Below are 23,656 nucleotides of genomic sequence, written 5' to 3' on the forward strand. Positions count from 1 at the left end.
CTGGTTGTGGCGAGCAGGGGTGTTCCCGCTGTGTGCATGGCTCATTGTGGTGCTTCTCTCGTTGCAGAGCACAGGCTCTGGGGAGTCAGGCTGCAGCAGTTGCTGCTCGTGGGCTCGCTAGTGCGTGCGCAGTAGGTGTGCTGTGTGGCTTAGTTGCCCCATGGCATGGGGGATCCTTCTGGACCAGGGATCGAACCCATCACCTGCGTTGGCAGGTGGGATTCCCAACCACTGGACCACCCGGGAAGTCAAGGATTTTTTTATTTTTAAAGTTTACTTTTGATCTTTGCATAAGAAGAGATACTTCTATCCTGTGCTGTGTTGGTAGCTCTCATTTTAGTATTAACATATCAGATTCTCAGTGACTTGGAAAGGAAGGTCAAGACAAGTACTTGTGGTTGTCTGGTGGGAGAAGGGCACAAATAGATCTGTGTGCCTTATTTAAGTTTTGGACTTGGTTTTTTTACTTTCCTTTATTGCTTGAAGAATTTAGTAATATAGTATTACAATTAGAAGATGGGAAAAAATGAAGAAATCTATCAGTATGATTTTGCTTAGTAACTGAAGGAATGTCTCAGTAAAATATCCTTCAGTACGACTTCCTTTGGTAACATTCCCAGTAGTTGGTTTTCCAGTCCTGTTTAAATCCTTTCATGGACATTGCCTGTATTTTTCAAAGGATATATGTTTATTATGTATATTTTTATTTCTATGAGCTATTTCTTCTCAAATCTGTCGGTTCGTTTTCATAGCATCCTAATTTGTTCATAATGAATACTCTTCCTTTTATCTCGTAATCATTTCAAACATTCTTATTTTCTAATCTAAAAATGATTGTTCTAATATCTGTAGTTTTGAAGTTGAAATTTCTTTTGTTCTGAAAGTATCCCAGTTAAGAACTATGTGAATCTAGTTTCTGTCTCTCTACTTTGTAATTGTCCACCTATCTTGATTTTTAAATATAAAGTATATTTTATTTGAAACATGTAATATCTATCTCTTCAGCACTTATTTCTAACATGGTTTTAAAAATATTAACCCATATTAAAGAAAAATACATTAGATGTCACTTATCATACACAAAACATTTTATATTTAATTTGCAAAGGAGAAAAATAAGCCTCTAGAGGTTAAGTGGGTTATTTACTTGGAACCGATTTCAAAGTTAAATGAAAATCCATGGGCTCCTGCCTTCTATTTTTGATCATCAGGCCTCAAACTTGAATTGTACTAATCTCAAATTTTCATATCTAATTAAAAAAAATAGCTTTCATATCTTACGATGAGGAATCTGACTTAATGTATAATGTGATATAAAAAATCTCAATTTATCCAATAATATAGGTTCGTTTGAAATTTTTGAACAGAATTATCAATCAAGTTATATATACTGGATAGCTGGTTGTCAGGAAACCTTTACACAACCTCTGTATATACTTTAAAAATCAACAACAATAATGACCCACCTCATAATTTATTCTCATATTGAAATTTCAGTATATGATTTTATTCATTAAGCTTAGCTTGGTGGTTAACTTTTCTATGCCGTTTTTGGAATAGCTGAGGCATTGACTAGTTCTAACACTAAAACATTGCCTACTGAGGGATAACATTGAAAAAGAATCCCAGACTGAAAGTTTCTCAGTAGTTGAATTTTCTCCTCTGTCAAAACCAGAATTTATTGACTTTTAGGGCAAGGGTCAGCTATTTGATCAGCACACAAAGTGGCAGTTTAGGCAGATGTCTGGGTGGCCTTTTAACGCTCCCTATTATGCATCGCACAAGTATTTCCTAGCTGTCTGGGGCTTCATGCATAGAAAATCTTATAACAGCCTATTCAAGACTTACAGAGCAGCACCAACAAGGGAGCCAATTGTGGTCAAAACTTTTCAGATGTGTGCACCTGTTTCATATGTTTTACATAAGCCATAAAGTAACCAGCTATCACTAACTTTATTGGTAGGGTCTCAGTTCAGACTGGCAACCTTGAAGTGAAGAGTTGCATTTCGAAAACATAGTATATTTCTCTTCCTGGTGGTAGTGAGCACTTTTAGCTCTTAGGGAAAGCTCTTAGGGAAAGTTTTACTTTGACATCATCTGCAAACTGGATGTAAAAATTAATGTCAGTATTATAACTTTGACTGTGTTTAAATTAGTTGCTGTTATTTAAAGGTATACCCCATGGCAATGAAGAATATTTGTCTTCACATTAAATCACCACACATTACTGTTTATTTTTGTTCTGCTTATTTCTCTCTCACTTCTTACTGATTTTAGTATGTTTGCTTCAGTCCATCCCTCTTCTAATTTGGCTGAAATGATAAAGCACTCTAAAAATATTAGTTATTAGCAGGGGTCCTAAGTACTTTGTATATATGGGTTTTGGTGGGGAAAAAAATGTTTTTAGATTATTATTCCCATTTCTGAAGCAGAAAATGAGAGCAAGAGGAAAAAAAAAAAAAGCTTAAGACATTTTGCATGATGTACTCTGGGTATGATGTACTCTGGGCATTTTGCATGATGTACTCTGAATATAAGTTAAATAAGGCACGGTGACACACTCCTTTCCCAGTTTTGAACCAGTCTGTTGTTGCGTGTTTGTTTCTTAATCTCAGTTCCGCCTTCCTGCCTGATAACTAATTCCTTTTGTGATCTTATTCCAACTTCAGGTTGTAAGTTACTGCATTACTTGCCCAGTGTGTCATGGTATCTACAGATCTGTGCCTTGATGCATGCTGTTCTCTTCCTGAAATGCTCCATCAATTTCCCAGCCCCAACCCACCTCAAAAACTCTTAACCATCCTTTAAAACTTGTTTTAATGTTCTCCTGAGATGCTTGTTCAGATACCTGATTAAGTAATTCTTCATCTTGATTTCCGTCTTCCTTTCCCCATGGCAGTATCCCTTATCTCATTTTGTTGTAGTTGTTTAAAAGCTTCTCTCAGTCTAGACTGTTAACTTCTTGAAGATAAGCTATGAAGATGGTAGATAAAATCTGTTTCTAGCACAGTGCCTGAAACTTATAAAGTTAGCACTTAGTATTTGTTGAATGAATTGTATCATGAATGAACCAATGATATGCTTTTGACCCTCAAAGGTGAAATTTATTAAATTCAGTATGAGTCGAGAATAAATTGGGCTTGGCATGAGGGACTCATGTTCTTTCTCGAGTCATATATACATTACAGAGTATGTTTCCTTCCCAAAATAGATACAAATTGTACTATAGATTGTTTAATAAAGAAATTTAGTTTTAGGGCATAAGTTTGTGGTACTGATTTTGACTGAATTGAGATCACTGTCTGGTTGCTCAGTCGTATCCGACTCTTTGTGACCCCTTGGACTGCAACACACCAGGCTTCTCTGTCCATCACCAGCTCCTGGAACTTGCTTAAACTCATGTCCATCCAGTCAGTGATGCCATCCAACCATCTAATCCTCTGTTGTCCCCTTCTTCTGCCTTCAATCTTTGCCAGCATCAGGGTCTTTTCTAAGGAGTCAGTTCTTCTCATCAGATGGCCACAGTATTGGAGCTTCAGCTTCAGCATCAGTCCTTCCAGTGAATATTCAGGGTTGATTTCCCTTAGGATGGACTGGTTTGATCTCATTGCAGTCCAAAGGACTCTCAAGAGTTTTCTCCAACACCACAGATCAAAAGCATCAGTTCATCAGTTCAGCTTTCTTTATGGTCTAAACCTCATACATGACTACTGGAAAAACCATAGCTTTGACTAGCTTGGAATTTTGTCGGTATAGTAATGTCTTTGCTGATTAATATGCTGTCTGGGTTTGTCATAGCTTTTCTTCCAAGGAGCAAGCATCTTTTAATTTCATGGCTGGAGTCACCATTTGCAGTCATTTTGGAGCCCAAGAAATAAAGTCTGTCACTGTTTCATGGATCGGATGCCATGATCTTAGCTTTCTGAATGTTGAGTTTTAAGCCAACTTTTTCACTCTCCTCTTTCACTTTCATCAAGAAGCTCTTTATTGCTCTTCGCTTTCTGCCATAATGGTGGTGTCATTTGTGTATCTGAAGTTACTGATATTTCTCCTGGCAATCTTGATTCCAGCTTGTGCTTCATCCAGCCCAGCATTTCGCATAATATACTCTGCATATAAGTTAAATAAGCAGGATGACAGTGTACACCCTTGAGATACTCCTTTCCCAATTTGGAACCAGTCCATTATTCCATGTCCAGTTCTAGCTGTTGCTTCTTTACCTGCATACAGATTTCTCAGGAGGCAGGTCAGGTGGTCTGGTATTCCCATCTCTTTCAGAATTTTCCACAGTTTGTTGTGATCCACACAGGCAAAGGCTTGAGCATAATCATTGAAACAGAAATAGATGTTTTTCTTGAATTTTCTTGCTTTTTCTATGTTCCAGTGGATGTTGGCAATTTGATCTCTGGTTCCTCTGCCTTTTCTAAAACCAGCTTGAACATCTGGAAGTTCATGGTTCATGTACTGTTGAAGCCTAGCTTGGAGAATTTTGAACATTACTTTGCTAATGTGTGAGATGAATGCAATTGTGCAGTAGTTTGAACATTCTTTGGCATTGCCTTTCTTTGGGACTGGAATGAAAACTGACCTTTTCCAGTCCTGTGGCCACTGCTGAGTTTTCCAAATTTGCTGGCATATTGAGTGCAGCACTTTCACAGCATCATCTTTCAGGATTTGAAACAGCTCCACTGGAATTCCATCACCTGTACTAGTTGTGTTCGTAGTGATGCTTCCTAAGGCCCACTTGACTTCACATTCCAGGATGTCTGGCTCTAGGTGAGTGATCACACTGTCATGGTTATCTGGGTCATGAAGATCCTTTTTGTACAGTTCTTCTGTGTAGTCTTGCCACCTCTTAATATTTTCTGCTTCTGTTAGGTCCATACCATTTCTGTCCTTTATTGAGCCCATCTTTGCATGAAATGTTCCTTTGGTATCTCTAATTTTCTTGAAGAGATCTCTAGTCTTTCCCATTCTGTTGTTTTCCTCTATTTTTTTGCATTGATCGTTGAGGCAGGCTTTCTTACCTCTCCCTGCTGGTCTTTGGAAGTCTGCATTCAAATGGGTATATCTTTCCTTTTCTCCTTTGCTTTTAGCTTCTCTTCTTTTCATAGCTATGTATAAGGCCTCTTCAGACACCCATTTTGCCTTTTGCATTTCTTTTTCTTAGCAGTGGTCTTGCTCACTGCCTCCTGTACAATGTCAGGAACCTCCATCCATAGTTCTTCAGGCATTCTATCAGATCTAATCCCTTTAATCTATTTGTCACTTCTACTGTATAATTGTAAAGGATTTAAGTTACACCTGAATGGTCTAGTGGTTTTCCCTACTTTCTTCAATTTAAGTCTGAATTTGGCAATAAGGAGTTCATAATCTGAGCCACAGTCAGCTCCCAGTCTTGTTTTTGCTGACTGTATAGAGCTTCTCCATCTTCAGCTGCAAAGAATATAATCAGTCTGATTTCAGTATTGATCATCTGGTGATGTCCATGTATAGAGTCATCTCTTGTGTTGTTGGAAGAGAGTGTTTGTTATGACCAGTGTGTTCTGTTTGCATAACTCTGTTAGCCTTTGCCCTGCTTCATTTTGTACCTAAGGGCAAATTTGCCTGTTACTCCAGGTATCTCTTGACTTTCTACTTTTGCATTCCAGTCCCCTATGATGAAAAGGACATGTTTTTGGAGTGTTAGTTCTAGAAGGTCTTGTAGGTCATCATAGAACCATTCCACTTGAGCTGCTTCAGCAACCTATGCCTCAGCTGCTTCAGCATAGGTTGGGACATAAACTTGGATTACTGTGATATTGAATGGTTTGCCTTGGAAACAAACAGAGATCATTCTGTCATTCTCGAGTTTGCTCCCAAAAACTGCATTTTGGACTCTTTTGTTTACTATGAGGGCCAATCCAGTTCCTTCTAAGGGATCTTGCCCACAGTAGTAGTAGATATAATGGTCATCTGAATTAAATTCACCCATTCTGGTCCATTTCTAAAATGTTGATGTTCACTCTTGTCATCTCCTGTTTGACCACTTCCAGTTTACCTTGATTCAGGGATCTAACATTCCAGCTTCCTGTGCAATATGGTTCTTTACAGCATTGGACTTTACTTCCCTCACCAGTCACATCCCCACCTGGGTATTGTTTTTGTTTTGGCTCCATCTCTTCATTCTTTTTGGAGTTGTTTCTCCATTCACCTACTGAGCTGGGAGTTCATCTTTCAATGTCATATCTTTTCCATACTGTTCATGGAATTCTCAAGGCAAGAATACTGAAGTGGTTTGCCATTCCCCTTCTCCAGTGGACCAAATTTTGTCAGAACTCTCCACCATGACCCATCTGTCTTGGGTGGCGCTACACGGCATGGCTCATAATTTCATTGAGTTAGACAAGGCTGTGATCCATGTGATCAGTTTAGTTAGTTTTCTGTGATTGTATTTCCTGTCTAAGTACTGAACAGTTGACACTACTGCATAAGTCACTGTTTAATGAGCAAAGTAATGCTATCGCTACTTGGCTGCCATGACAGAGAGCTTGTGAGGACTGGGATCGTGCAGTGGCAGTGCTGGGGTGACTGTGTCAGCTTTAATGGCGAGAGAGCATTGGGGGAGGGCCTCTCAGGGAGCGTGAGGTGATCAAGTGCTCCATGGAAGATACCGTGGTCATGTTCTGAATACTAACGATATGGAAATCCACCTAGAGTTGTGCTGTGCATACCGTAGCCACTCAGCACGGGTGTCTGTGGAGCACATGAAGTGACTAGCTTGAATTGAGATGTGATGGAAACTTAAACAGTGGATTTCAGAGACTCAGTCTCCCGCCCCCGAAAAGTACAGTAGCTCAGTAACAGATTTTTTTACACTGATTATGTATTACAGTGATAATATTTTGATATATTGGGTAAAATAAAACATACTGTTAAAGAGATGAAGTTAACTTTTTTTTTGGCTCTGCCTTTGTGGCAAGTGAAATCTTAGACTGGGGATCAAACCAACACCCCCTGCTATGGAAGCAAGAATTCTTAACCACTGGACCACCAGGGAAGTCCCTAACCTGGTTTTTAAATTGTGGAAATTTTACTTGTCGGTTGATACTGTGCTTGAAAAGGAAGAGTTAATGAGATTAAGAGATAGTCTCCCCTCCCTCTAAAAAAAGCAGCAGCTCCCCACCACCATGCTTATATTAATAGCTCTTTGTAAGAAGATACTTGATTTTAAAAGCATAAAGTATCAAATATGTATGAGGATTATTATATATTAATGTATAATATGGGACGGTTGGGTAGTTCCACTTCACCTCCTGAACTTACTTCACACTGTCTTTGTAGCGTGCTTCACTTATTCTCCTCTTTCCAGAATTGAATATGATGCATATCGTACTGATTTGGAAGAACTGAATCTTGGACCACGTGATGCAAACACTCTGCCAAAGATTGAGCAATCACAGCATCTGTTCCAAGCACATAAGGAAAAGTACGATAAAATGCGCAATGATGTTTCTGTCAAGTTAAAATTTCTAGAAGAAAATAAGGTAAATGTATTCTTTACCTTCTGAGATTTTTTTTGTCTCTGTTAACTCTTTGATTATAGAGTTGACCCTTGAACCACCTGGGGATTGGGGGCACTGGCCCTCCAGTGCAGTTGGAAGTCCACGTGTAAGGCACACTTGGTTCCTTGAGCCCAGGGCTCCCTTGTGTCTGCAGCCCCACATTTGCAGACTCAGCCCACCATCCAGTGCTGTAGTATTTACTGTTGAAGAAACCTCACATGTATGTGGACCCACACAGTTCAAACCCATATTGTTTAAGGGTCAACTTGGGAGTTGTTAGAAATGAAATTCCATTTATAAACAGTGTTTTCATGTTTATAAGTACATAAAGTATATTTACCTTCACTTTTCTGTCATTAAAGTCATCAGCTGTGCTGTTCGAGTCTTTCACATGTAACAATTGGCAAAAAATACTTGATGTTGATCTTCAGACTGGTGTTGGTATCAAGTGCTTTAAAAAGTTACATAATGGTATATTCGGTTCTGAATATTTTGAAAACTTTTTATTAATGGTAGGTAGAGATTTCAGGAAGGGAACAGCATTCTTCTCAGTACCTAATAAATGAGGAATAACTGAAAGGTTCTGATTAGGGCTGCAGTTAGCATAACCTAAAAGAAGCAAGCTAAGAAATCAATTTTCCAGCTTATTTTCATGTAACATGAACACATTCAAAACCTAGAGCAGTGAGAGGTGATATGGACCTACTGTAGCTTTTGTTGGAGGTAGGGTCATGGGATAACAGGCTAGCGGCTCCGGTGTAAGTAGAGAGTAGTTTCTGGTGTTTAACATGACATGCACACTGGGATCGGGAGAAGGATTGCAGTTCTCCTCCCAGTTGGGAGCTCTGCCCAGAAGAGGTGTGGCGTCCTGTGGAGATAGGGTCTCACGCTGCACATTGGTGGTCCCTTTCCTGTGCTTTGCACACCCTCTGAAGTCATAATAGAACACCAGCTCTGCTTTCTCCCGGGTACCTTAGTATCTTTCAGTTCTGTCTCTTGATATCTTCTTGTCTTCTTTAATATTTCCTTAGAAACTCCTCTGGCTGCTATAAAAGCTGCATAGATTTCCTTGAGACCAGGACTGCTCTTACCTTTTTTTTTCTTTTAGCCACAGTGCATGAAAAGTACTGATTTCCCATTACACTGAAACCATTATGTTGTCAGTAAAGGAGATCTCAGCAGAGTCATCAGACAGGTTGCTCAGCACTACTCAGACAAGAGCAGAGTGAGCCTTTTAGTTTCATTAGCTGAGCACATGCTGTGGCACTCACTGTGGTCATTTGGTTTAATGTTTTGAAGGATAAGAATATGTCAGTACTTAGATATAGACATATATTTTAGAATCAGCACTGTACGGTGTAGTGCTGCATAAAGTGTGCTAGCATTTTATGGGTCCTACCTGAAGCTGATTTGAATGGAAAAAAAGGAATTCATCCAATTTGAGGGTCCAGGACCTCTGCTAGTAGAGGAAATGATTTTAGGGAATGTTTAAAATGGTAATTGTGTTTTCTTGGAACCTAATGGTATTTGTTGTGTGCTATTCTCTGAATAGTGACATTATGGCTATTTTTTGTATTTTGTATTTTTCTGTATTTTAAACATTTTCTATGAAAGCTTATGTATGTTGCCTTTATAAAAAGGGAGATAAGCTTATTTTGAAACAATTAATGTCCCTAAACCACCCATGCTTATATGGTTCTTACCAGCAAATTATACAAGGATAAATAATGGCCATGTAACTCTAACTGTCTTACTGTATAGCTCTTTTTGAAACTTGGCAGTAGATCTCCAGATTTAGACATGAACCAGGGAAGGCACACTTGTTATTTACTAGGCATTTTACATTTATTCTCTCACTCATTCATCAAAACAGTCTTCAGACTCAGCAGACACACTGAGCAGTGAGGAAAGTTGGGAATAATAGAAAATTGTGACTTAAAAATACTCTTCAGGCACCCTTGTAAAAAGCCTGGACTAGGATCACTCCATTAGCAGAGAAAGGAAAGAGCCGTGGTTTCGAGGCTGCATGACAGGAAATTGACAGAGGAAGCTAGTTTGGCCTGAAGGTTATGAGGGATGAAGGTTGGGAACTTGTTCTACTTAACTCAGTGTTTAGTTTGAAATGACGACAAGATACTCACATGGAAACAATTGGTAGGAAGTTTATGGTGTGGGTTTGCAATTTGAATGAACAGGGTCAGAGTTCTGGAGACTAAAGTTTAGAAGTCATTTCTTTGAGAATAGTATTGTCATTGTCTCACCTTCTCTTCTTTAGACCTTTCTTAGTATAAACTAAAAAAAAAAAAAAGTTGCATTTATTCTCAAGGATTTTATTTATATTCATAGAGAGCCTAGAAATAACTCTGGGGTTTTCCACAGTTGTCATCAAGCTTCAGTTTCAACTCAGTCAGCTTTGTCTAAAATAAAATATGTAAAGAAACTCTTAACATTTTTATCTTTTGTGTTTAATTCTTTAAAACTGTAAAGAGATAATGTTCCTGGTCTCAGTTATTTCAAGCAGTAGACAGCTATGATTTGGCTGAAGACTTCAGCTCATAAGAAGAATTTTTTTGTTTTCTTGCTTTTGCTGGAGCAGCGTCTCCCCTTTTTCCTTTAGTAGCTCTAACGGGAGGATAAAGCAGGCCTCGGAACTGCCCGCCAGCCCTGCTTGCTCTCTCAGCAGTCTGCAGTGCCTCATGTCGGGGGTTCTTCTGTTGTGAACTGCAGCTGAGTTTGTTCCTTAGTATTTCTTTTATATGCAATTGTCACGTAATCTGCTCAGTGCTTGAGTGTGAACAAAACATGAGCTTTCTATTTTTTAAATATCGTATGTTGAATTTTTTTTTAACATAAGTCATCTGAAACATCCGTGAGTGCTAATTTGTAACTTGAGGATGTCCTAAAGGCTATTGTTTTTTTCTAAAGCTGTTGGTGCACCTCCTTTTGCTGGGACATTGTGGGGAGAGGGAGGGCCTTTTGGTTATCCTGGCTTTTGGAGTATCCTCCCATAGTGACACTCCTCTTATAAAATGTGAGGCCAGATAATCAAACAGCTAGAAGAGTGCAAAACTGAAAGCAAATAGACATTGAGTAAAGGACTAAAGATCATCCTGTGACTATTGTAATAAGTTTTAGTGGCCAAACATTGTGAGAATATTTTTGTTTATTTTGTTTTCAGAACTTAAGGAAAAAAATTGAGAGTGATTGGGAGGTAGATTCTTTGCTATTAGAAAATTGAGGTTTTTATGTGTACTTAGTCTAGCCTTTTTTCTCTCTGGCAAAACAAAAGGAATAGGTATGTATTAAAAATACCTGTGTGTCCTTACCTGGGTATGTATGTGCATGCATTAATGCTCAGAGTTGTGTACATGTGTCCATGCTTGTCATTCACCCTTAATGGGAAAACCTGAGTTCTTCTACTGTTTACAGTCTATACTCTGTCCACCCCTTACCCTATCCGTCCCCCCCATATATTGTGTTTACCTTTAACCTAAACAAACCTCTGAATTCTCTTTCTTATTTACTAAACAAGATTGAGTTGCATAACAATAAGAGCACAGCTAATTAGGCTCTTATAGTGTTTCTGTTTTCATCAATATTTCTTTTTTCCTAGACTTTTAAATAAAGTAACTTGAGCTATTTTCTGACTTAAGACAGTTTACCTTTTATTGTTCCTCTCAAGGTTCAAAACAAAACATAGACTAAAAAATATAGTCAAGATAAAGAAAATAGTCATTTCTGGTGCTTTGTACACTTTGTTGGAATAGGTACCCTGCCTTCTTTTACAGCTTCATGATGCCTAGCAGTGGTGTTAAATGTATAGTAGTCATTTAGCAAATACGTGTTTGCATTTCTTCCCAAAATTTGAGGCATGCTACAGGGAAGGGAGGAGATGGAGGTGAGTAAGAGTCAACTAGGGCAGAGTAGATGCTTACCTGGCTCTTTGAGTGAGTGAGGCATAGCACGCTCTCTCAGAAACGCTTCTGTTGTCCGCAAGATGTGCCGCTTTCACGGAGAGAAAGCAAAAAGTAGAGGAAAATAAGCACATCAATGTGAGCAGCCCATGTTTACTTTCTTTCAAAACGTTTTATGGCTTAGAACCATGTAGAATGTGAAAAAAGTAATTTAAGATGATGAACATTTCCCCTAAGATAATTGTAATTTAAGAGTACAAGTAAATATCTTTTCAGGTCCACTAATAATATTGTGGGGAGGACCCTGAATGTATCAGAGAGTCAACAATAGTTTAGGGTATAAGTAAAGACTAAGAATCCCATTAATTTTGTTATAGTCTTACTTTAAGAAGGATGGAATATATTCTTACTTTAAGGTAATGTCAGTTAATTAGCTATAACCATTAATTGCACAGTTTTTTCTGTTATTATAGTCAGTAACTCAAAGGATGACAAGGGAGTTGGGGGTTGGGAGGCTGGGAGAAAAAAGGTGAGCCAGACTTGGGAATCTATCCTAGGAAAAATTTCTTAAAAATTATAGTCATTCTTAACACTAGATTGATGAAAAGAACTTCACTCACATCATGTTTCATATAGAATTACAATACAGTGATAATCCTGTATGTTAGGATTTCTTTTCTGATATATTACAGATTTATTTCGTATGTGTGTTATTATGAATTTAACTTATCAGAGACAAGTCCAGTAAACAAAAGTGATGAGACAGAGGAAGAGCGGAATACACAGAGAATAAAAACAAGACACACTGTAAATCGACTTTACTTCAATTTAAAAAAAACACAAAACGAAGTAAACACAGATAATGCAAGACAGCTATGTATGTAATTTTGGTGACCCAGTGACTATATACAAATATGTTCTGTTACAGGAAATACTCAAAGCCTACTACATTTTTATAAAAATGTGCTGTAAATGCTGGAAAAGGCTAGGAGAGCAAACATATTCTTCTCTTTGAGACGATATGAGCCTCTGAGTTTAAAAAATGGATATCTGTTGCCAGATTTTAAGAAGCATGTGAATCGTTACTTAATATGTACAAGCAGATACATTCTTGAATTCTTTTTCCCCATTCTCAAAAGAACTCTCATTTTTTTACTCAATATTTTTAAAAGATGCATGTCAGTGATTTACTGTCATCTTTATTTCTGTAACTATAGGTATAAACAGTATTCTTGGTATTTGCTCGTAAATCATGTGAAGTTATTATATTCTATGGGTAAAAGAACCTGGTTCTAAATAAAACATAAGCCCTTATGGATTGAAAGGTAGAATATAGTAAGCAGCCGCAACACTGCCAAGTGTGGTTCCCTCCATTTGGATCCTGTGAGACAGCCCCTTACTCCTCCTGCAGCTTTATTTCCGAGCGTAATTCCTGAGTGGGTTCAGTCGTGTAATTTCATGTTGTTACTGTTTTTTATTTACTTAGCAAACATTTATCATGTATTATATACTGTGTACCAGGAGGTGTTCTGGACATTGTTCTGGACCCAGTGAGCAAAAGTGAAAAAAATTCTACCCCCAGAGTTTATAGCCTAGTAAAAGAAACAGGGAAGCCTGGCGTGCTGCAGTTCATGGGGTCCCAGAGTCAGACACGACTTAGCAACTGAATAGCAATGAAAGAAGCAACACTGATCAAATCACACCAAAATGCATGTATGTACGTATATATAAATTGTGGCTGTGACCAGTGAGTGGTCAGGCTTCTATTAGAATGTGATGTTGAAAATTCACCAGGTAAAGTGAGAAGCAAAGGGTATTCCAGGTAATTGGAACAGTGGGAGGTAAACGGGCCAAACCATGCCGGCCTTATAGGCCACATTAGGGAAGAGCTTATTTGAGTGTTGGTGGGAATCCATTGCAGGAATTCTTGGCAAATGACAAGTCTTAAAATGGTTCAGAGGCTGTAGTAGAACGTAAGAGTGAATATAGGAGTTTAAACAGGATGATGGGAGCAAGGATTGGGGTAGTGTTAATGGAAGTGGAGTGAGCTGAAGATTTCAAGAGATACTTAAATGGTAGAACATAAATACATGTAATAAAATATGAAGAATAGATTGATATATAATTAGCACCTTTGACTTTTTATTCCTTTATTCAGCAAATATTCAATACTTGTTTCAGTCACTGAGTTAAAGTCTTGCTGTCATAGAGTCAAGTAAGAGAAATAGATATTAACCAGCTAATTACAGAAATACAAGCTGTGATTGGTGCTGTGAAGGGAAAATAGAGGGGTCTTATGAGCATACAAAGGGAACATGTCTTGACATGAGAGAGGAAGTGACGCTGGAGCTGAGACCCAAAGGGGTGGAGAGGAGGCAACCAGAGGTGTATAGGGAAAGGAATGATGGGTGCGTGCTCAGTCGTGGCCAGGCTCCGCTGTCCCTGGAATTCTCCAGGTAAGAAGACTGGAGTGGGTTGAAGATCCCCCTCCTCCAAGGGATCTTCCCAGACTAGATTGGGATCGAACCCGCATCTCCTGTGTCTCCTGCATTGCAGATGCATTTTTTACCTCTGAGCTGTAAGGGAAAGGAATAGAATATGCAAAAGCCAGTCAAAGGTCAGTGAGTCCAGAGCATGCGGAGAATCAGGGAGAGTAGCTCTGGATAAAGCTGGACAGATAGATCTGGCCAACACAAGGGTGAGATGACCTACATGCAAGGTTATTCATCACAGTATCACTGGTAATATCAAAAGATGAGGAACAACTGAACAGTTCAGCAGAAAGGAACAAGTTGAATAAACTATGGCTCATTTATACAATGGAATACTTTTCAGCCATTAAAAAAAAAAAGACTAGGGATGTAATTAATAGAAGGATCCTCAGAGCATATTATTAATAATAAATGAAAAGACCAAGGTGCACAGCAGTGTATGTATAATTTTGCAAAATTATAGGTCATAGGTAATAAAATTATGTTTAAAAAATAGAAATCTGGTTAAGTCTTTTTGAAAACAGAAGGTATCCTATTTAAAAACAAACATTTTCTATCTATACATATTTTCTTTTCTTTTAAATCAAAATCATCCTTTAAATAGATAGGACCAAAATTGAAAGGATATAAGTATATATCAAGATTTTCAGTCCTGTCTCCAACTACTCTATTCCCCTTACAGATAAAAAAAAGAAAACGTTAAAATCAAATGATTGATTCCGTGTTGGAAAGAATAGAAAGACAGTTTCATCTTAAGTGTGAGGTTAGAAATGATATGTTAGTGCCTTCCATATACATCAGAAAATATTGTTTTGCATACTGCCATGTTTGCTGCGTTTAATGGTTTGACTTCCAGGTCTCTTTAAAACTTCTTAAACACACATGAAACAGGAAAAATTTGCCTGTGATTTGCGTTGCCTCCTTTCCCCTTTTATAACAGAGATGGAAGTTAACTATCCTTGTATCAATCATGCAACTAAAAAGAATTGAGAGTTGTAGGTTGATTTTGAACTTAACAGCATCCAAGCCATACCTGTTGGCTGATTTTGAAATTGACAGCATCCAGTTATCTGTCTTGGTGATTTGCAGTCCTCAGCTGGTGAATGAGGGAGTGAGCACACCCAGCCAACCAGTTCATGCAGTCTCCCCGTCAGCTGTGCTAGTATCCAGCAGGCAGGGTGAAGGAAAGATATTTTGTACACTAGATTTAAAAGCCTTCCAAAGGGATAGCTCATGAATTGCTGTTTTTATATATTTGACTTCGTGTGTGTATGTGTGTGTGTATGTGTGTCTTATGTTTAAAGTACTTGTGTTTTCTTGACCGCCTCTGGTCAGAAGTTCATGTTCCTGTTGTTTATCTTAGAGGGGAGGGGATTGTTCAATGCTTCTACTTTGAGTGTATAGGATTCACTTATTAAAATTTAATTCTTGACCGTTACTGCTGCATTGTCTCTGTTCTGTTAAATGGTTGTACTTGTGTCCGCCTCAGATCCACGTTTCACTTACTTTGCCAGCCTTGATTATCACCCACGTCAGTTTGTCCATTTGTCAGTTTGTGATAAAGGTGAGTTTTAAGTCTGCAGCCAGTGTGAGATTTGAAGAGACCACTGCTATCTGCATTCATTTTAGTTACGGTAGCATTACTGCACTTTTTTTTTTTTTGGTTCTTAGTTACTGTCTTGAGATTTACTTAAAAATAAACCCTTTAATTAGTATCTCTGAGTAAAATCTCAGACTATACCAGCAGTGTTTAAGAACTTGACTTTGCATTGTTCTTTTTGACCTTTCCTTGAAGTCCTCTCAGTAATGACTCGGTCCTTTTCTGTTGACCATATATATATTTCTTCCATGACTCATCTACACTTTACTTTCTTAGATTTGAAATAATCACTTTATAACTAGATTTTTTTCTTTATTCCTCTTAAATCTTGTAACATTCTGGTTTCATATTTCTTTAAATTTTCGAAAGATCCCTTTTAAAAATTATTCAATACATTTTTAAGGTGCTTGCTTTGGGCTATTATAATGACTAAATCTAAAGAAATATTGTATAATTCTGTTATGACAAACTCTCTGCTAACAAGCAGCTTACAGTCTCATGGAAAACATTTCTGTTCTATACAAAATGGTGAGTGAAGCATGAGGAAGAAGAAACCTGGAATTTGACAAAGAAAACCTCAGTGAGGGCTGGAAGCGGCGGTGTGGCTTGAGCCAGATCACAGAGTGAGGAACATGACACTGGCAGAAACAGGCCAAACAAAGTCTTCAAGAAATCCTAGATCCTTTGTTTCAATGATTTGTAAACTTTCGTTATATTTTCTGTTATCTTCCTAAAGCAAAACATAGTATTGCTGCTTATGGATTTTTTTTTTTTTAAGAAATCTAATGGTTTTATTATAACAAATTTTGGTAAAGATTTTCTAAGTTTAAACAGTTGTTAGGTGCCTGGGATGAGAATTTTGCAAGCTGTTTAAGAGGGAAAAAGTTAGCTTTCCAAGATAAAATACAGAACCACACTATGAAGGAAAACTATCTTGTGACTGTAAAGATGAGTTTGAATGGACCATCAGTTCATCTGTAAGTTCCCAGTGTCGAAAAGGCCAGAGGGAACAGGGCCCCCTATTTAATGAAGGGAATACCCAGTGCCTTAGCCACGCCCATGGCCCTGAATTAATTTTAAGTAGGAGTTCATATGCTAACCGGAAAGACTGATGCTATAAAATGTGTCCTCGAGCAGCTGGAAAGTTTCTTTCTTCTGTGTATTATCATAGCATCCAGGGCTTTCTCCATCAAAGCACCAACCTTACTGTGCTGTGAATGCCTCTTAGTCTGTTTCTTCTCCTAGACGTGAGTGCCACGGGTACACAGTTAGGGCATTCCCGTCCTATAGTAAGTGAACTGATGGACATGGATCTTTGAGTAATCTGCATGTAGAGCAAGTCTATCATCTTCTTGGCCAGCCAGCTTTCCAATTAAAGTGGTATTCCTTGCCTTAAAAAAAAAAAAAAAAACAGCAGAGGGAAAAGATTGGAGATAACCTTGGGAAACAGAAGCTGTGTTGGTCACATCTAAACCTGGAACCTTTGGAGGAAGGGTGAGGACTGGGAGTTAGCTAGCTTAGGCATTTTTGCTAAAGGGGAGAAAACTTGTGTGAATCTGTTACTGGAGTTTACAGATTGCATTTCATCGGTTATCTTCTTTTCAAAACAGGACTGCCCTTTTTTACCTCATGGCATTGGGCTCCACTCAGTCATGTCCGACTCTGCAACCCCGTGGACTGTAACCCTCCAGGCTGCCCAGTCCATGGGATTCTCTGGGCAAGAATACTGGAGTGGGTTGCCATTTCTTTCTCCAGGGGATCTTCCTGACCCAGGGATGAAACCCAGGTCTCCTGTATTGCAAGCAGGAGCCACGAGGGAAGCCACTTTTTACCTCATAGGATGCTTTTTTTTTTTAACGTAATTGTCAATGATTTGTTGAAATCCATCCCAGTGAGTCAGAAAAATGAAATCTGTTCTTAAACCTCCATATTTGTCTTTCCTTCTCCCTCCCTTCCCAAGGCCCACACCCATATTTCTGATAGTGCTTTTCTTTTTCAGCTGGTAGTTGCTTTTATGACAAGCCATTTCCAAAGCTATTACAAATAAAATTACACTTTGCAAACCTAATAAAAGGCGAAGACAGGTATATTTTCCTGCTGTTACTTTTCTGGTTTCTCACTTACTGGAAAAAGATCAAGGATGCACAGAGAAAGCACATCATTATACATTTTTAAATAGTTGGGAAAAAAGAAAGGAGTTAATACCTTACATGTTAGTGGTTGGAGACTTCTTACTAAACACTGATTTTGTTCCAGCTTTTCCTTTCATGTTTAAGCCAAGCTACTGCCCCCAAATTACTGTACACTTAATATAAAACCCTATTTTATAGAATTACTATAAAGGAGAGCCAAATAAGTTTGAAGAACTTAACAATTGCAAATAAAATTGTAAGCTAATAACTTATTTTAACTAGAAATTACCTCATTTAAAAAAATTACCTCAATGTCTCTGATAAGAAGGTATGTAATCTAAATTTGATTTGGGAAAAAGTTCATTTGGTAGAAATAAAGTACTTTTTTTATCGTTTGATGTCCATGAAGTAATACTTTAAATTTTATAGTCAGTAACTTTGTAAATGGTATTTATCTTCTATTGATACATGCTGTGTAGGCAGGAGAAAGTTTTTAGTGTTATCCACTTGGTATCATTGAGTTAGACAAGTCTGCCTAGACAGCACAGTAAAAAGCAGAGACATTACTTTGCCAACGAAGGTCCGTCTAGTCAAGACTATGGTTTTTCCAGTGGTCATGTATGGATGTGAGAGTTGGACTATAAAGAAAGCTGAGTGCTGAAGAATTGATGCTTTTGAACTGTGGTGTTGGAGAAGACTCTTGAGAGTCTTATCATGGACTGCAAGGAGATCCAACCAGTCCATCCTAAGAGAGATCAGTCCTGGGTGTTCATTGGAAGGACTGATGTTGAAGCTGAAACTCCAGTACTTTGGCCACCTGATGCAAAGAGCTGACTCATTGGAAAAGACCCTGCTGCTAGGAAAGATTGAGGGCAGGAGGAGAAGGGGATGACAGAGGATGAGATGGTTGGATGGCATCACCAACTCAATGGACATGGGTTTGGGTGAACTCTGGGAGTTGGTGTTGGACAGGGAGGCCTGGCGTGCTGCGGTTCATGGGGTCGCAAAGAGTCGGACACGACTGAGTGACTGAACTGAACTGAACTTGGTATCATGTATCAGTTCTGCTCTTAAATTTCTCTTACCTAATTTCTATTTAAAACCCCAGCTTGTCTCTCTGTTTTAGCAGTCAGTATTGAAGTTTGTTTTGCCCTTTAACAATTACAGTATCGTATGGTATATTTTAGGTCATTCACCAGATGTTGCTATAGTGGTTTTCCTTTTGTCTGGTCAGGGTTGCTCTTTGGCAGATCTTTATGAAAGTTCCCTGTGATTGACTTCACAATGATTTAGTGTGTTTCTAAATTACTGTACCTGTTTCTGATGTTAGGTGTTGAAAATTGGTCAAATCTTTCGTCATCCCACAGGCAGAAAATGTTGCTTCTGTCTTCTGTTTTAAATCTGGTTTTCTGTTGTGTTTTATTTAGCCTTATAACCACTTTAAGTTAGGAGATACTTACATAAATAGATCAATATAGATTTTATTTTCCTGCTCTGTAATTATAGAAAGATTATATGAAAGCTTTTTATTATATGAATATTTAATATTGCATTATTCTTCATAACTTTAGAAAGAAGTAAATTTTAGCTGTTCCAGCCTCTGCATTAGTTCCTTGTCCTGAGGCTGTTTGCGTGCAGCTTGAGGACCAGAGACAAAACAGAAAGAAGGTTAAAGTATATTTTCTACATTACTGCCCTTCCTTTAGTTGATCTGTTAAACCTTTCTTTGTTTATTTCGAACTTTGTTTAAAAGCTTTCTAAAATGCTTATTGCCTTATGAATAGAGGCAGGTTAGAATAGGGGAAAGAAGCCAGTCTTGGAATAGACATTCCTAAGTTCCCCAAATCCTATCTGCTTCCTGGATGTCTAAAACTTAGGTGAATTACTTAACTTGCTGAGTCTTTTTTTTTTTTAATGATAACATGGAGAGAATAGAATATTGCAAAGAGCAGGTGTAAGGGTAACATTTATCTGTTGAACAGAAAGTGCTTCACAAAAGTTAGTGTCACCTACTATAATAAAGAATAGTCTACCAAAAATTCTTGGCTGTTTCTTTGATACTATATGCTCATAACTTCTCATGATTTTATAGCACAATTGCAGAAGTAATCTGAAAAAGTGTAATGACCCTAAAATATTTCCTTCAGCATTATGGCTTTTTGACCCTTCTTCTAAAAGTAGGGTTTGATCTTTCCCCCTCATTTTACTTTCTTCATGTCTCTTAAGTCAGTTCTAATTGAGAAGCCAGAATCTTGCCCAGACTGACCTTTATAAAGTGAACCTGATGAAAAAACCAGGTACTTAATGTTTTTGAGTCTTGTTAAAATTGCTTATATACAGTGACGACAGCATAATATCATTACCATGGTTGCAAAAATTATCTTTAAAATTGTACTGCAGCTGCTTTTCTAATAGTTCTTAATTTTTCCCTCTGTTGGTAATGGTTTATATTTATTTAATAACCAAACATCCTGAAGAGTCTTTGTAGCTATCATAGCTTCACTGAATACATTATATGAGTCCATATCCTAGTGCAAATTAAAATTAGTCAAAAATAAGTAGAAGAAGAATAGGAAAAAAAAATTATAAGAAAAAGATGTAGTAAAAGCAAAATATTATTTTTAATTCATTTAATTTAGAAGGTATATTCTTATGGTAATTGATTTATTAGTTTAATTTACCTTTATTTTTGAGTTAGTAATGGTTGGATTAAAGAGTCAACTTGTTATTCTTATTTAAATTTGCATCTGATTTGAAGACTTAGTACCAGAATCAAAACTTGCACTAGAATAACACAGAATCAGTGCTAATAGAAAAGTGAGATAAGTTACCTGTTTTGGTATAAAACAGCTTCTGAGTTTAAAGTGACAGTGAAATTTTATACTATATTCCCATAATTATAATTGAAAAGTTGTGAATCCCCAGAGCCTCTCTTTATACCAGAAACTTTTCTGAAGTGTGAATACTTTGAAATGCTTTTACACATCAACCTTCTCACAGTTACCAAAAGAATGTTTTTGTGAAAATGGATATTGTCTCATTGTTTTGTGAAAATTAGAATTCAGTCCTAAAAAGCATCCTCTTTTCTTTCTGGATTAGGTTTCCTGGGGGGTGGGGAGCCATTTTAAATACAGCTAATGTCCCTGTTTCGAGGCTCGGTTAGGATGTCTGTTAGGTTGGTTGACTGTCAGAGGGTGGGGACCGTTGTGTTGACATCAATAGGGCTAACTAAAAGTTGGCTGATGCCCTTCACACTTTCTTTTTGACTCTCTCCTAACTTTCTAGATTGCTGTAAGAGCTCTCTGCAGTTTAGTATTTGAATCAAATCCTGTGCTCTTTTATTGTCTTCTCCAATTCTAAAACATTGACAATTAAAATTCAAACCCAGAATTTTTTGTGGCCCCAAAAAACAATAATTAGCTAGACCCTATTTCTAAAAATTAGAATTTCACACTAAAAATACAGAAGCCTTTTAGTTTCTCTGTAATTCCAGGAGCCAAGGGTCATCTGAAATTGGAAAACAAGAAAAGCGAAATACTAGAAGAGCAAGATAGAAATATTACTTTGTGACTCAAGTAGGTTTACTAGTGTGAAAACCTTAAACAATAACTTAAAATAGGGAAGAGTGTTCATAAACTTGTACATAAACTTTCAGCTGAATTTAATATTTATCTAATCAAAGTGCCAGTTTCTGTCCTTTAAATAGAAATAATGCTTTTCTACTGAAAGAAAGCCTTTCAACAGAAAGGTTTTCCAAAGCCATGTGAGTTTCCAAATATATGTTTACTTCTATTTAGAAAGCAACTTTATCAGAAAGTTTCAGTAGAAAGGAACCATAAAAATTACCTGAATCTCAGTTTCTTCATTATTCAGGTGAAGAGAGCTCACAGGGTAAACTTGGGATAGAGACGGGAATGAAGCCCAGTTTCCTTAAACCTGTCATTCTCATTCAACTTTATCACCCTCCTTCTGCGGTTAACAAGAGTCTCTAAGGGCAAAGAAAAGGATTATCTGCTTCATGGAGAGAGAAAATAGAAAATTAATAAATGATTTATTTGTAGTAGATTTGCTTTGTTCCTAATCTGGTAAGTGGAATTTTTAGTGAAGGAAATTTTACTTGTGTGCTTTTGCAAAAATTCAAAACTCGTCACATAGCAGTTTGTAAGGATTGTACCATGATGTTTTAGGGACAGAAGTTTTCCTTGAATTCTCTGAGGTATATTACTTTAGACTCTACAAGCAAAGGTGAATGTCTTGACTATAATTGTGGCTTTAGAGAGAATTAGAAACTAGAAAGATTATTTGAAATGTTCTAATTTAGTTTCAATTTTTAAATCTATTGACTTATAGTCTTTATTTTTTATACTATAATTGAGTCATGAAGCTTCATTATTGTCCTGTTTTTTCCTTTGCTTTTTTATTTAGTTGGTGTACGTGTGTGCGTGCTTGTCATTTAGTCATGCCCCACTCTTTGTGACCCCACAGACTGCGGTCAGCCACCAGGCTCCTCTGTCCATGGAATTTTCCAGGCAAGAATACTGAAGTAGGTAACCATTTCCTCCTCCAGGGGATTTTTCCTACCCAGACAGGGATCGAACCCATGTCTGTCTCCTGTGTCTCCTGCATTGGAAGGCAGATTCTTTACCACTGAGCTACCTGGGAAAGTCCCAGTTGGGCTACACACAGTTTTTTTTTTTAATTTTTTAAATTGGTATGCACACAAAATACATATCTTTGGGCTTCCCAGGTGACTCAGTGGTAAAGAATCCGCCTGCCAAGCAGGAGATGCGGGTTCAACCCCTGGGTCTGGAACTTCCCCTGGAGAAGGAAATGGCAACCCACTCTAGTATTCTTGTCTGGGAAATCCCATAGACAGAGGAGACTGGCGGGCTACAGTCCATGGGGTTGCAAAGAGTCAGACACGACTGAGCGACTACACACACGACAACAGCAATGCATCCCTCTTAGGTCAGTATGTAGTTGTGGAATAGTAGGTGCGTGTTTAACTTTTTAAGATTCAATTCAGTTCAGTCACTCAGTCGTGTACAACTCTGCGACCTCATGAACTGCAGCACGCCAGGCCTCCCTGTCCATCACCAACTCCTGGAGTTCACTCAAACTCGTGTCCATCGAGTCGGTGATGCCATCCAGCCATCTCATCCTCTGTCGTCCCCTTCTCCTCCTGCCCCCAATCCCTCCCAGCATCAGAGTCTTTTCCAATGAGTCAACTCTTCACATGAGGTGGCCAAAGTACTGGAGTTTCAGCTTTAGCATCATTCCTTCCAAAGAACACCCAGGACTGATCTCCTTTAGAATGGACTGGTTGGATCTCCTTGCAGTCCAAGGGACTCTCAGGAGTCTTCTCCAACACCACAGTTCAAAAGCATCAATTCTTTGGCACTCTGCCTTCTTCACAGTCCAACTCTCACATCCATACATGACCACAGGAAAAACCATAGCCTTGACGAGATGGACCTTTGTTGGCAAAGTAATGTCTCTGCTTTTGAATATGCTATCTAGGTTGGTCATAACTTTCCTCCCAGGGAGTGAGTGTCTTTTAATTTCATGGCCACAGTCACCATCTGCAGTGATTTTGGAGCCAAAAAAATAAAGTCTGACACTGTTTCCACTGTTTCCCCATCTATTTCCCATGAAGTGATGGGACCAGATGCCATGATCTTAGTTTTCTGAATGTTGAGCTTTAAGCCAATTTTTTCACTCTCCTCTTTCACTTTCATCAAGAGGCTTTTTAGTTCCTCTTCACTTTCTGCCATAAGGGTGGTGTCATCTGCGTATCTGAAGTTATTGATATTTCTCCTGGCAATCTTGATTCCAGCTTGTGCTTCTTCCAGCCCAACGTTTCTCATGATGTACTCTGCATAGAAGTTAAATAATCAGGGTGACAATATACAGCCTTGACATACTCCTTTTCCTATTTGGAACCAGTCTGTTAGTCCATGTCCAGTTTTAACTG

General features: G+C 38.1%; 1 protein-coding gene across 9 annotated transcripts in view; it reads left to right on the forward strand.

The window, feature by feature from the left end:
- Positions 1–23,656, forward strand: part of ARFIP1 (ADP ribosylation factor interacting protein 1) — a 137,504-nt gene that overhangs the window by 99,501 nt on the left and 14,347 nt on the right. For all 9 annotated transcript variants that reach the window (XM_027513461.1, XM_027513465.1, XM_027513466.1 and 6 more), the window contains one exon: positions 7,352–7,526. In XM_027513461.1, coding sequence (XP_027369262.1) covers positions 7,352–7,526 — 175 coding nt within the window. The remainder of the gene's footprint in view (positions 1–7,351; positions 7,527–23,656) is intronic.

The sequence above is a fragment of the Bos indicus x Bos taurus genome, chromosome 17 (genome assembly GCF_003369695.1).
Source record: "Bos indicus x Bos taurus breed Angus x Brahman F1 hybrid chromosome 17, Bos_hybrid_MaternalHap_v2.0, whole genome shotgun sequence".
In the NCBI taxonomy this organism is placed as follows: Eukaryota; Metazoa; Chordata; class Mammalia; order Artiodactyla; family Bovidae; genus Bos; species Bos indicus x Bos taurus.